Here is a 14190-nt window from a genome sequence, read left to right on the forward strand (position 1 = left end):
TACTGGAAACTGTGTTTATCTTGCAAATGCCGAATTAATTCAGGTAGTGCCCCCATAGTTTGTATGCACGCTGTGAAGGTTTCGGTTGTAAGTCCAGATCTATGAGATGCTTGCCATTTTTCTAAGACTGGTGTTGCTTCTTGTAAGTATGCCAATGCTGCATGATTTTCACCATCTACTACCTTCATCGCCATATACATTTGGTCTCTTTTTCTTAAATCTACCAAAGCATAACCAGTATTATTTTGTGTATAATATACTTTGGTAAACACTAATAGGGATACACCAGACCTGGATTTTGAGTTCTGGCCAGATTAAAAAAATACTTTTAAAACCATAACTATTGTGTGACTGTTCTTAGCGACAGTACCTATTTAATTCAGAAACAAGACTTACCTTTATATGGTGCTTTTACTGACATGATTTTCCATATGTTGTTCACAAATTTCACATACCGAGCAGTCTGCATGAATGGAGGGTAGGTGCTAGACTGCTGGCATAGTATTCCAAACCTCTGGCAGTGGATTCACTGAATACACCTGGAAAGTACTGTATATTATGGCATAATATACTTTTATTCATGAAGCTCTTTTGAATTGTTCACAACAACAAACTTAATGGATAAGGAAATTAATGATTACTAATTAATAATTATATAGTCATTCAATCATTGATCATGCAGTGAAAAGAGCACAAACCTGTTCATATAACCAGAGGTTGTCATTTACCAAAAAGGCTTGACATTAAGATGTTTTCTTACAAAACTTTGGTGTTTTTATGGAAATACAGCACTGGTACTGTATAACACAGTAACCGCTATTTTAACTAATAATACATTAAATTATGTCTATGTACAATATAATTTTTTTTATATAATTATTAGTGAAATGAACAGGTAACCAAGGTATAAAAAACATATCTACTTACCCAGAGCATGTTGACAAGTTCGTGCTATACTGCTTGGATTTAATGATACTTTCTTCAAGCTATGGGCTATTTTCAGAGTCTTATTTTCTTCCAGAGCATACAGCTTCTTGATGTTTGAGAATTCAGCACAACAGGCTTCAACCAACATTTGTTCATGGCCAACAGTGGGAAGATACATTGTTTTCCTGTTAAGAAAGTTGTTGTGCATGTTTTTGAAGTTGTGTGTAAAGTCGAATAACATAAACAAGCGTTCTCCATTCCGTGTTGGGTGATCATTGCTGTGTGACAACTTCCCATCACAAAGGTCCACAAAAAGCTTCATAAAAATATATATATACATACACCAGCGGTTAGTACAGTTTATAAATTACCATAACACAACAAACTAACCCACACAGAGAAAATAAGCATTAAAATTATGCTTATAACTGTTATCATCGGATGATGCTATATATGCACCAAATATTAAAAGCAGTGCAACACACTGCTTTGACAAAACCAAAATGCCAAACCACACTGGAATCATACCATATGAACACCACACTCTAGAGGATAGAAATTCTAGATGCAATTAAACTTTTTAACTCCACATTTGTTATCTAAAACTCCAAATCTTTTCACATACTGTATATACATTATGTATATACATACAAATGCAGTGTCACTAACAGCTCACTTTTGCAAAAAGCCGGAAACAAATGTGAGTTGCTCATAGGTTTTTGTAAAGAAAAAATGTTACCAAGTTAAATCATTTTTATCAAAAAATTTCAAACTCTACATTGAAATTAAAGACAAAGAGTATGGTGAGATTAGCGACGACTAACTGTCATTAGCTGCCAAAGCAGGCTAATTTCTTGCACACCAAAAATGTCAATTGCCTAAACAACAATTTCTTAAATGCTGCGTTGTATCAATATAAGAACATATTTTAGCTTACCTGTTGCAAACATGTTTATCTGCACATACAGCTACATGCTTTAATTTCCATACTATCAGTAATAATTACTGATGCCAGCAACTGTGGAGCATCAATGAAGTTCCCTGAGCATTTCATGTAATGAAATTGCATACAATTGTATTTCTTTATTGCAATTAGGGATTGTAGATCATAGGGATACGAAATCCGCTTTTGGCTTTTGGCTTATCCGCTTTTGGCTTATCCGCAACACTAGAAGGGTTACGTTTTTTTGTAATTCACAAAATGTTTTACTTTTTATGGGTTATATAAGAAGAGTTAAGTTGGTTTTGAAGTAATAAGAGGTTTTTAGTTGAAAGCAAGCCTGCAGTAAAGCGTAAAAAAAATTTCAAATTGGCAATTGACCCTTCTAATGTTAAAGGAACAACAGAGTTGCGCGTCCCGTAATGTACCGTCCCTAATTGCAATGTACCCACTTATCAATGGTTCATCCTTTATTTTCTGCTGGAATGATGCAAAATCATTAAATGTTTCCTGTTGTAACAGATCTTCACTCATTTTTGTTATTGCTGCATTTTCTAAGTCTTTCAGATGCAAAAGCTGATGTAGGTCGAGAAGGGATCCCAGGCGTAGATAAATAGGCTACTCAGAAAGACACAGAAAAACATGTGGAACAGCCGTAGGTTTAAAACGTATCCGTTGCAGTTTATCAGATTTGCGAGTAATCTTTTGACTCTTTTTTGTATCATGAGAAGTGGTAATGAAATCATCATTAATGAAATGTTTTGTACACACTCTATGTTTTTCTGTTGGATTCCAATCTCGACGAGGAATTGCTCTAATTTACTTTTGTTGTAGAATTTTACCAGCTGGAAATTTGAACAATGCAATTTTTTCAGTGGTGGTTGGTTTAGTTGTTTTATATCCAGTTTTACATTTCGGAATACAGCAAGTAAACACCATGGTGTCTAAACACTGGCATAACAGCACTATCCTTAGTTGTATATATTTATTTAGACATTAAGCAAAAATTATTAACCTAATAAAATCATGTAAAGTAACTGATAGGCTAGGGATATAACGTACATTGAAGGCAATGGCTATTTGACCGGCTCCGGTCTTTTATTGTGAAAGACTATTTGACCGGTTATGATGTATTATTTTTCTCTTTCAAACTCAAAACCAAGGACGGGGGAGAAGAAAAAAGTGCACTGTTTTTATGTTGTAGTGTGTAGCCTAAATGTAATGCTTAAATTCACTTGATATTGCTATTGTTGCACAGCGACATTTACAAAATTACAAAATTATTAGGAAGTTTACCAGAACTGGAGAAACGGTACGGTACCCACCCCAACACATGTTTATTGCTGATAAACATTTTGTGTTTAGTTACCTTAAGCATACTGGTGCTGGTATTCTGTAGAAAAAATAAATCGGTGTACATGATGCTACTTTACTATTATTTTGCCTAATATTCTAATTATTGCTGTTTTGATATAATGATGTACTGCATGCTTTTCCAATAGAAGTTTGACTTAACTATGCTGGTATTCTATAATGAAGTACAGTTTAATGAAAATATATCAGAATGGTAGGTGGTATACTAGTAAAAGGGATGACTATGACTACAATCTATGCTTAAAATAACCTGTTTGTACCAACTAGTGAAGTAATAATAGTAGTCTACTTGTAACTTGCCACTGAAACAGATTTAAGTTAGACTGAAAATCATCAGCTTAAAAGTCATCTCTCATTCAGTAGGGTAGCAATTAGTCTTCAGCTAAGTCTCTTAAAACGAGAACCACCACGTTATTGCTTGTACTCATATGTAAGGAATACCATCTGTTATAATAGAATTACACATCATGAGGATTCATCACTTGCTTGCAAAAAACAGACCACTACTGACCTCAAAGAATCACATTCATAATTTTCAAAAACGTGTGTGTGTTTTTCTACCCTACTAGTGGCCACTAAAATACCGAAAATTCTCCAGTGAGCGGTCCCGGTATTCTGAGGTCCCTGGTATCATCAAGTCGCCATTCGAAAAGAAGATAAAAAATACACTGCTTTCGAAGCCAACGGTCGGCTTTACCAATTCCGTAGAATACCCTTCGGTGTTACGAATGGTGTAGCTGCGTTTCAAAGAATTATGGACAATTTTATTTCTGGCGAACATTTATGTGACACTTTTGCGTATTTAGATAACGTAACCATTTGTGGTATAGATCAAGCACATCACGATCAAAACCTTCATCGCTTTCTGGAAGCAGATAAATGTAAAAATCTGGTTTACAACGAAAAGAAGTGTACATTTTCCACGACAACTTTAAGCATTCTCGGAAACGTAGTTTGTGATGGTCAAATAAAGCCAGATCCCGATAGACTTAAACCTTTACAAGATCTTCCACCTCCCTCCAACATGAAAAGTCAAAAGCGTGTTATAGGATTATTTGCTTATTATTCACTGTGGATACGCAATTTTTCTGACAAAATCAGACCTCTCAATCAAAACAAATCGTTTCCTCTTAGTTCAGAAGCATTATCAGCTTTTCAGCAGCTCAAGCATGAAATCGAAAATTCAGTAGTTGATTCTATTGACGAAGCACTACCCTTTCAAATTGAAACCGATGCTTCAGAGTTTGCTTTAGCCGCAACGCTTAATCAAAATGGCCGCCCAGTGGCATTTTTTTTTCAGAACTTTGCAAGGGTCCGAACTGAAACATTCAGCAGTTGAAAAAGAGGCAGCCGCCATTATTGAATCCGTTCGGAAGTGGAAACACTACCTCACAGGCAAACGATTTGCTTTTATAACTGACCAGAAGTCAGTTGCCTACATGTTTTACACGGTTATAGGTAAATTGTTCGTAAACAGTTGTTCGTAAAACAATTGTTCGTAAACAGTTGTTCGTAAAACAGTTGTTCGTAAACTATTGTTCGTAAAATGAAATCCGTAAAACAATTCTTAGTGAAGCATTTCTTCGTATACATCAAATCTCAATTGCATGCACGAAGAAATGCTTTAGGAAGAATTGTTTTACGAAGAATTAATTTTACGAACAATTATTTACAAACAATTGTTTACGAACAATTGTTTTACGAACAACTGTTTATGAAAAAAACGTCGGACACCGTTTGACACAAAGCACAAAGGTAAAATTAAGAACGATAAAATCATGAGATGGCGCATTGAACTTTGTACTTATGATTTCGATATCATCTATAGATGTGGGAAAGAAAACGTTCCAGCTGACACACTTTCTCGTATTAAATGCATGACACTGAATAAAAATACATTGAAAAGTTTACATGATTCTCTTTGCCATCCAGGTGAGACGCGTATGGCCCACTTTGTGAAAATTCGAAATTTACCTTTCTCACTCGATCAAATTCGCGATGTTATCCGATCCTGTAAAACTTGTTGCGAGTGTAAGCCCCGTTTTTATCGACCCAACGCAATGCATTTGCTAAAGGCTACTCATTACTCAACCTTTTGAAAGACTGAGTATGGATTTCAAGGGACCCCTACCGTCTACTAATCAACACCGATTTATACTAGTAATATGTGACGAGTACTCCAGATTTCCATTTGCCTTCCCTTGCAAAGACACAAGCACTAAAAGTATCATTATTCATCTTCAAAAACTTTTTTCGGTATTTGGAGTGCCAGCTTATGTGCATTCGGACCGAGGATCAGCGTTTATGAGCGAAGAACTAAAACGTTTCTTTCATGAAACATCGCTACCAGCCGAATCACAAGTTATAACCCCACTGGAAACGGTCAAGTCGAACGTATGAATAGGACCATATGGAGAGCGATCACTTTAGCCCTTAAAACGTATGGACTGCCAAACAACTGTTGGCAAGACGTGCTAGATGATGTACTTCATTCTATCCGCACACTGTTATGCACAGCAACAAATCAAACGCCACATGAACATCTTTTTGCATATCAACGCAGGTCAACAACTGGAACTTCCATACCTTCATGGTTGATGACGCCAGGCCCGTTCTACTGAAACGTCACGTCCGAGCATCAAAATATGATCCACTAGCAGAGGAAGTTGAACTAATTGAAGCAAACCCCCAATACGCTCATATACGATTCCAGAACGGCAGAGAGGACACAGTTTCTCTTAAAAACCTGGCCTCAACTTATGGCGAAGGAGCAGAGATAGCAGAACCAGAGTCATCACAGAATACGAATGCTGATGCTTCAAACTGCTTTGATAATTATCACTCGAGTAATGACGAAATTCACCGAGTTTCTGAGAGCAAGGAAAATCCAGTAATTATCACTCGAGTAATGACGAAATTCACCGAGTTTCTGGCCTATTGTTTCAAGTCCTTCGGAGACCACTGCACAAGTTGAAAACGACTCACAAGGAAAGACGGAGCTTCGGCGCTCTCAAAGAACAAGAAGACCTCCTGACCGATTCAACCCATCTAATTAGCTGTAATTTTAAGACTATCGTGATAATTTGGCAAAACATTTTAAGGAGGAAGAATGTGGTACTCGATTTCAGACGTTTCTTTCCTGAAGCGCTTTGCGCTGACACTAATTACTTTGTACGCATACTTTGTTTGCCACAGTTGAGTTCTGTCTTGCATACTGAGCTGCAGTTGCTTTGTTTAGTTTAACCTTTAGTAGAAGTGTTGTTTGCTGAGTTTTGTGAGTTAATCTTATTGTGTTTTAGGTTATGTAACTTCTTAGTTAATTAAAACCAACTTTGTTTGTGTGACTAAGTGTATGGTATTACACATTCTAACATTGTTTGACTGTTACCTTCAGGGCCGTTGACAGGATTTCTCGGGCCCGGAACCCATTTATTTTCGGGCCCCTTCATCGACAATGTTATGAATGTAAAGGTTGTGTACAAACTTTTATTGATGTGCTGTTAAAATGAGGATGACACATGCCGTTCAAAGTAGAAAATTAAAAGGAATATCATTTATATATTCTCAAAGATTCGTTGTATCCATGAATTTCCCCAACTGTGCAATTACGCATTAGGGATTTTTCCGTAAACCGTAAAATCCTTGCTCTCAATCATGATCTTCGTCGGTATGTTTAAAATTGTTGGAGCTTTCGGCTGAAATTAATTCTTTTCAAAGTAGAGTAGCCGTCCCGTAGGAGACAAACATTTTGGGGGGAGCGAACATAATTTGCCCAAATTTTTCAAAATTCGCCCAAATTTTGTCTTTGCAGATATATTTTCAAAAATACAAAATTACTCACATTCTCTGAGAGTCATCAACTTGGCCGTGTACGAAACATAAGCAAAAACAAAACACGTACAACAGCAAAACAAGGCTGAACTTACTTTAATCTACGTTCATAGACCTGTCTGTGTCCCAATTAAATAAACCATCAACTTGAAACATTCTTGTGTATCACAAAAAATATACAGTATATTAAGCTTAACTGGATTCAAAAAAATTTGAACTGAAACTGGATAACAATAATTGCTAAATATTCATGTCACCATGCTGCTTCAAATCCTACAGCGTGAAAACAATTTGACAGTTTACCATGCTATGTGCAGCAAACTTCCACCTTTGAACAAAACTACTTTTGATACCAAAAATATTGATATTATATTACAATGAAATCATGGTCAATGATTTTTCAGAAGATCATTACAAAGATAATCTTACTTCACAATGAAGCAGCTAGGCCTACTTAAATCACAAGCACTGAAGAAAAATGACTCCCAGATAATAACTTCAAACTCAATCGTTGCCACAAAATACAGACCACATTACCAAAACATGACACAAAAATAGCACTGTTTACATTGCCTGATTTATTAACTGCTTGAATTGGATGACAAAACAACATAACATGTGTCTTTATATTTGATTGTTGTTGCTCTAATACTGTGTCATAGATAGTAAATAGCTGAGCATATCAACCCTGGGACTGGCAAAGACAAACAGCAGTTTATACAAAAAAACTAATATAGAAAACAGTTAAACCATAGCTCACAAAAACATGAAATTAAATACAGGAAAATTCACAAGTTATTTTCATTTAATATACTTTTTCACTTTGTACATAACTATAGTTAGTGGCCGGGATCAATGCTCACAACAGTGGTGTATTGAAGAGCTTGTTTCCAAAACCGCTTAGGCGCCATTTTTACCAAAATTGAGTTTAGAGTGTCATTAGGTAGAGTATTACCATAGGTACCTACTATCCATTCCTTTTTTTTCCAAAACCTTCTCTTTCTGCTTCAAATTTGACACTAAAAATTGCGTTTTCTTCCAAAACCACTTACGCGCATAAACGTTTTTTGTGGTTTTCTCGAAATCACGAGTGGATGTAAGCGGTTTTGGAAACAAGCTCTTCATATGTGGCCTCACAACTGTTGATTATTAAAGTTTATAACAAATGCTTATTTTGTTTGACCATATCTAAAAATGATAAGCTATCTTTGTAGTAGGCCTATTTAAGTCAAGTTTTGCGAGCATAGCATAACTCATGGTAAAATTGACTTATCCAATAATTGGATATTTTTGCCAAAATATTTTTACAAACAACTACATTAGTGGGATATAGAGAAAAAACAAAAACTTCATCAGCTCACCAGAACCCAGCAGGGTTTCAAAATTCTACCAATGAAGGAATGTAGGCTAGTGTGTGATATTCTAATGAACATCTGTAATAAGGTTATCTCAGCTTGTCGAAGCACTATTTTGCATTTTTTCTGCAAATACTGAATCGAAACTTAACATTCTACCTAAATTTTAATACCAAATATAAAAGATTTCAAAATTGTCAATACTCTGTTTTACATTCAAAGCAAAATGCTTTTTATACAAAATGCAACACTATAAATTTACTAAACTGGTAGAATGTTGAAAACTTATGGTAAGAATTCATTTGTCCAAATAACTAGACATTTTTGCCCAAATGATTTTTATAATCAACTACATAGTAGGATATTGAGAAAAAACAAAAAACCTCGTGAAGTTACCAGTACCCAGTAGACTTTTAAATCTTACCCATGAAGAAATGCAGCCTACATGTTAGTGAATATCAGTAATAAGCTTACCTCTGTTTCCCAGCTGTGCTTTTTTAAAGTTCTATTTTGCAGTTGTCGAATCGAAACTTATCATTCTGCCCAGATTGCAATACCACATGCAACAGTTTTTCAAGTCGGTGATAATACATTTACATTCATTGGAAAATATTACTGTATCTCATAAATTACAACAATTATGTAAAGTTTCTAAACTGGTGAGGCGTCGAAACATTTTGGTAAGATTAATTTTCCCAAATAAGTGGATATTTTTTCCCAAATTTGAGACATTTTTTTTCAGCTGGGGAGCGACCGCTCCCTCTGCCCCCCCATCTCCTACGGCTATAGGATATAGATGCAAGTAGCTAGAAGCGATCACCACTTCACCACCAAAAAATATATATATTCAGAATTAAACAGTGGGTGAAGAAAAATATTTCGTGTTTTTGAAGAAAAAAATCGTGATTAGGGAAATCACTATACCCGGAAGGGGGCCCGGTACTTTAACATCTGACGGCTCAGAGCTAATTAAACATATTGGACCACTCGCAAGAGAGTGGCTGCGACAGTTCATGTCATTCTGCCTAAAGAAGTTGCTCCTCCCAAAGATCTGGAGGAAAGCTAACATCATAGCCATTAGAAAGCCCAACAAGCCAGCCGATAACCCTAAAAGTTACAGGCCCATTTCCCTGCTCTGTGTGCCATACAAGTTACTTGAGCGTCTCTTACTGAGCAGACTCGAACCAATCGTTGACCCAAAACTGCCAGAGGAACAAGCTGGATTCCGACGCGGCCGATGCACAACTGACCAGGTTGTCAAGCTTACTGATGACATCGAAAGTGGCTTTGAAGCCCGTGAGAAGGTGGGTGTTGTCCTAGTGGATCTTACAGCAGCCTGTGACACTGTGTGGCACCGTGGTCTTACTATGAAACTATTACAACTCATTCCTGACCGACACATGGTTAAGTTTCTGGTAGAGACCATCTCGAACCGTACCTTCATACTGCATACCAACGAGGGAAAACCCAGCAGACCACGCCGCCTGAAAAATGGCGTCCCCAAGGGTCAACACTATCGCCACTCCTATTTAATATCTATATAAGTGACCTCCCATGCACTACATCGCAACAGTATGGCTATGCGATGATCTAGCTCTTCTATATGCTCACAGGAACTGGCATGAGGTGGAAAGAAAACTTGAAACTGACCTGAAACTGGTGGCTGACTATCTGGACAAGTGGAGGCTCAAACTGAATGCGTCGAAAACAACAATCTCTGCTTTCCATCTAAATAATCGGGAATCTCAGCGTCAACTGTCTGTCTCGCTAAAAGGAAATCCTTTACCATACATTGCAAACCCAACTTACCTTGGAGTAAAACTTGACCGGCAGTTGACCTACAGACCCCAAATCGAGTCACTCCGTGCCAGGTTACCTCGCGAAATAACCTCTTGAGAAGCCTAGCAGGAACAGGATGGGGAGCCCGAGCATCAACCTTGCGTACAAGTGCACTAGCCTTGGTCTACAGCTCAGCCGAATATGCCTCAGCTGTATGGAACCGCAGCAGACACACAAAAAAGATGGATGTGTGCATTAACGACACCTTGCGCATCATCACTGGCTGTCTCCGCCCCACACCTACTGCTTATCTGCCAACTTTGGCTGGCATTGCTCCTGCTCATGTCCGTAGGGAAGAAGCCTCTCACAAACTGGCTCTACATGCGAGACTCGATCCTCAACACCTTCTCTACAGTCACTCCCAAACAAATGGACCAGTCAGACCTCAACGCCTATCATCAAGGCGCCCATTCCATCGATATGCTACACAACTTGTGGATAAGAACTTCAGCTGCATGGAAACATGGACCCAAGAATGGAACGAGCTGCCACATATCTCTCCCCAGTTTTCAGTTATGCCAGCACTCTCCATCCCTCCTGGAGCAGACCTCTCAAGAAAGGCATGGGTCACATTGAACAGGATCAGATGTGACGTTGGCTGTACTGGAGCTAATTTGTTTAGGTGGGGGTTGCATAATTCGCCGATATGTGTCTGCGGAGCGGTAGAACAAACGATGCAACACATACTCCACGAATGTCCCATCTTACGACCCCCAAGTGGAATCACTGGTATTCGACAACTGGACCCAACTACCGTATCTTGGCTGCACGAGGAGGCATTGCCAATCTAAGCTGCTACAAGTCAAACGAGAGAGAAGAGAGAGAACATCTGACGGCTGAAGTGGCTGTTTTAACCTCTGGTGGCAATACCTTTAGATCTGATTATATTAAGATCTTGATAATGTTTGAAGTCGTGGAAAATCTTTTAAATCCGGGCCCCTTAAATATTCCGGACACGGGTCCAAAAGTACCACCTAGACCTCCCTGTCAACGCCCCTCGTTACCTTGGTTTTTCCTCGTCTTTGCTCGGGTAAAACAGCCTCGCCAACGTATCAGACCTTTTTGCATTGATTGAACCTCATCTCACGTTTAATCGATGTAAAATGGGCATGTTTGGGGACTGGACACATATAAATCGCATGACCGTGTGAGTTTTATTCATTTTTAAATTCTTTTGTCATTGCTTATCATTTTAAATACTTTAAGTTTGACGGAAATAGAAAACTACGAGATATACTGTACAAAAAAGAGAGAAGAATAGAATGTTTGGACAACTGTTTCGCCTAGCCATCAGTGATTAAAATTAAGATGACAATATCATTTTCTGAATAACTGGGCTTGAAAAATACTTGACTTATTGTTACAGAAATATTAAGTGTTATATTAAGCGTTTTAGTGTTTAAGTGTTTAAGAAATATTAAGTGTTTACTAAAAAAATGTTCCACAGAGACTTGACGTCGCTGACCAAATCGTTTGTGATGTCAGAATATTCAACAACTTTACAAATGAACAAGTACCACTTGAAACATTTCACAAAGAACATAAAATTAATTTTGATCTGTCATTATGTTATCGCAATAAATACAATGCCTTGTTTATGTAGCGGTTTTAATATAGCGTTTGAAATAAAAGTGAAACAAACGTCATGACGGCCATGGATCTGAACTGTCAAAGGATTCGTGTCTTATTGGTTCTTTTGTGCAGAGTTGGTAAGTTAAGGATAACTGCATTTCATTCTCTTGTTACGTCACTGTAGGTTACATTACTATAACTTGATATACATTGCAATCCAAATCTAAATCGTCGAATTTTATTCATAAAACTTTCAGCAGTCATTAAGAAAATGGTGTTGTTTGCGATTAGCACGTTTATTTTTTTGAGTGTGGTTTTGGTATTATTAAAAAGACTAAGGGTTGAATGTAGAAACTAAACTTAACTAAAGAACTGCTTAACGCTAAGAAGAACTTAGCTAAGCATTGTTTAAGTCCTGGTCGATTTCCTGTTGCAGAAAGTATTCTTAATCTCTTCTTAGTTAAGTTCTGTTTAAGTTTTCAGTCAATGACTTAAGTCTACGTACGTGACGCATTGCGTAAGAATTTCTTACGTCGTCGCTGATACATCACCGACACTAGACTTGCAAAGCAGCACCTGCGCATACGAAACTTCTAATTCTGGTCATTTTTATGCTGTAATAACTCTTTCTAATAACAAGAATTAAAAATAATGTATAAAGCGATCCAGTTTTGACATAGTACTGCAAATTACATACTGGTCACTGGGAGCGACAGCCGTTTGCAGTGGTGGATATAAGAATGGGCAAATTGGGCAGTTGCTCAGGCTCCCCCCCCCACTTTGATTTACGCGCTTTCGAGGCCCGCACCAATTTGATTAGCGCGCTAAAATTTACTGCGGTGAAGTATTTTCCTGTTGTATTTACATAACTGAAGTCTACAATACTTGTGCACTTTTGCAAATTGTAGTTACCCCCTGCAGTGAATTTACATGCCTCATTATTAAATGTGGTCAACTTTGCTGAACCATCATTGTAACCTCTAACTAAAGGTAACGATGATAATAAACCACTTCAATTCGCTGATACCAGTTTTTTATTACCATAAATCTGAGTTTTTTCAAGCATGCATAGTCGCATAAACTCTTGCCAAAGGGTCTATTAACTGAAAGTATTGGTTTATTGGAAGTATTGGTTTATTAACTGCAAGCGAACCGCACGTCCTTGTAAGCTTGTTGCTGAGGAAGATAAAGGAGCACCATCATCTACTTCTGGTCCTTGATTGTGGTCATCTTGTTCAACAACATCTTCTGGAAGTGGTTGTCCACGTTTAACTGCATAATTGTGCAGACAGAATACTGCTATTATTATTAGTACCAAGGAGTTGCTGAAATGTGTCCGCAGTGGAACGCGAAGACACCTGAAGCGTTGCTTCAGGACACCAAATGACTGTTCGATTCGAACACGACGTGTGTTAATGTGACTCCTGTTGTATCTTCGTTCCCTATCGTTAGCTGGGTTCAGCACTGGCGTCATTATGTAATGCTTACATGCATACCCACTGTCTCCTAACAAGAGACCGTTTATTTCATTGGTTTCGAGTCTGTCCCGTATGACGCTGTTTTCAAAAATTCTGGAGTCATGAGTTTACCCAGGCCATTGCGCTACAACATTCGTAAAAATGCGATCTGCTGTGCAGATTGCCTGCACATTTACAGAAAAGTAACCTTTGCGGTTTCTGAAAACTTCGGCGGTGTCTCCACCTGGTGACTTTATGGGTATGTGCGTGCAATCGATTGCACCCACAACTAAAGGAAACCCAGTAATAGCAGAAAAAGCTTGCTTGACTTCCGCCAAGTTGGTAGGAAACTTCATAAAATTAGATTTTCTTTTAGCAATACACTTTGAAATCCTGTGGACTGCTCTGCAAACTGTGCTTTGGTGCAATCCCATGAGGTCGCCGTCGGTAGTTTGGAAATTTCCTGTAGCGTAAAACTAAAACCTCAAAGTAGTTAATAACTGCTGCAGCGGTGGCACGCTATGACTTCTAACGTTCAACGAAGTGTCATCCTAATCAACTCAAATAAATCAAGGACTGCTTGTTTGGTGAAGCGGAATCGAGATGCGAATTCTTCATCGTCAAAGTGTTCCATCGAAATAATCAAGGGTTGAATGTAGAAACTAAACTTAAGCTGTCCTTAGCCATAAGAACTATTTAAGTACTAATCATGTCTTAAAACTGTATGCAGAAACTCAACTTTTGACTAAGCAATACTTAAGTTCTTATCAAAATGTTCAAAAGTGAAGACTGCTACTGACCAGTCTTAAGTTGTGATTATTTCTGGCAATGCCTAAAGTTATGGTACACGTTGGACTGATACGAGGTGATGGGGGGATTGCTTTTATACTGGTAG

At 37.8% G+C, this 14190-nt stretch overlaps 1 protein-coding gene across 1 annotated transcript in view; it reads left to right on the forward strand.

Moving 5' to 3' along the window:
- The first annotated feature begins 9440 nt into the window (after positions 1–9440).
- LOC145777418 (uncharacterized) overlaps positions 9441–14190 on the forward strand; it is a 113459-nt gene continuing 108709 nt past the window's right edge. Inside the window, exon 1 of the mRNA XM_082588784.1 lies at positions 9441–9842. Within this exon, the coding sequence (XP_082444910.1) occupies positions 9441–9842 (402 nt within the window). The remainder of the gene's footprint in view (positions 9843–14190) is intronic.

This window comes from Aplidium turbinatum, chromosome 9, assembly GCF_918807975.1.
Source record: "Aplidium turbinatum chromosome 9, kaAplTurb1.1, whole genome shotgun sequence".
Classification (NCBI taxonomy): Eukaryota; Metazoa; Chordata; class Ascidiacea; order Aplousobranchia; family Polyclinidae; genus Aplidium; species Aplidium turbinatum.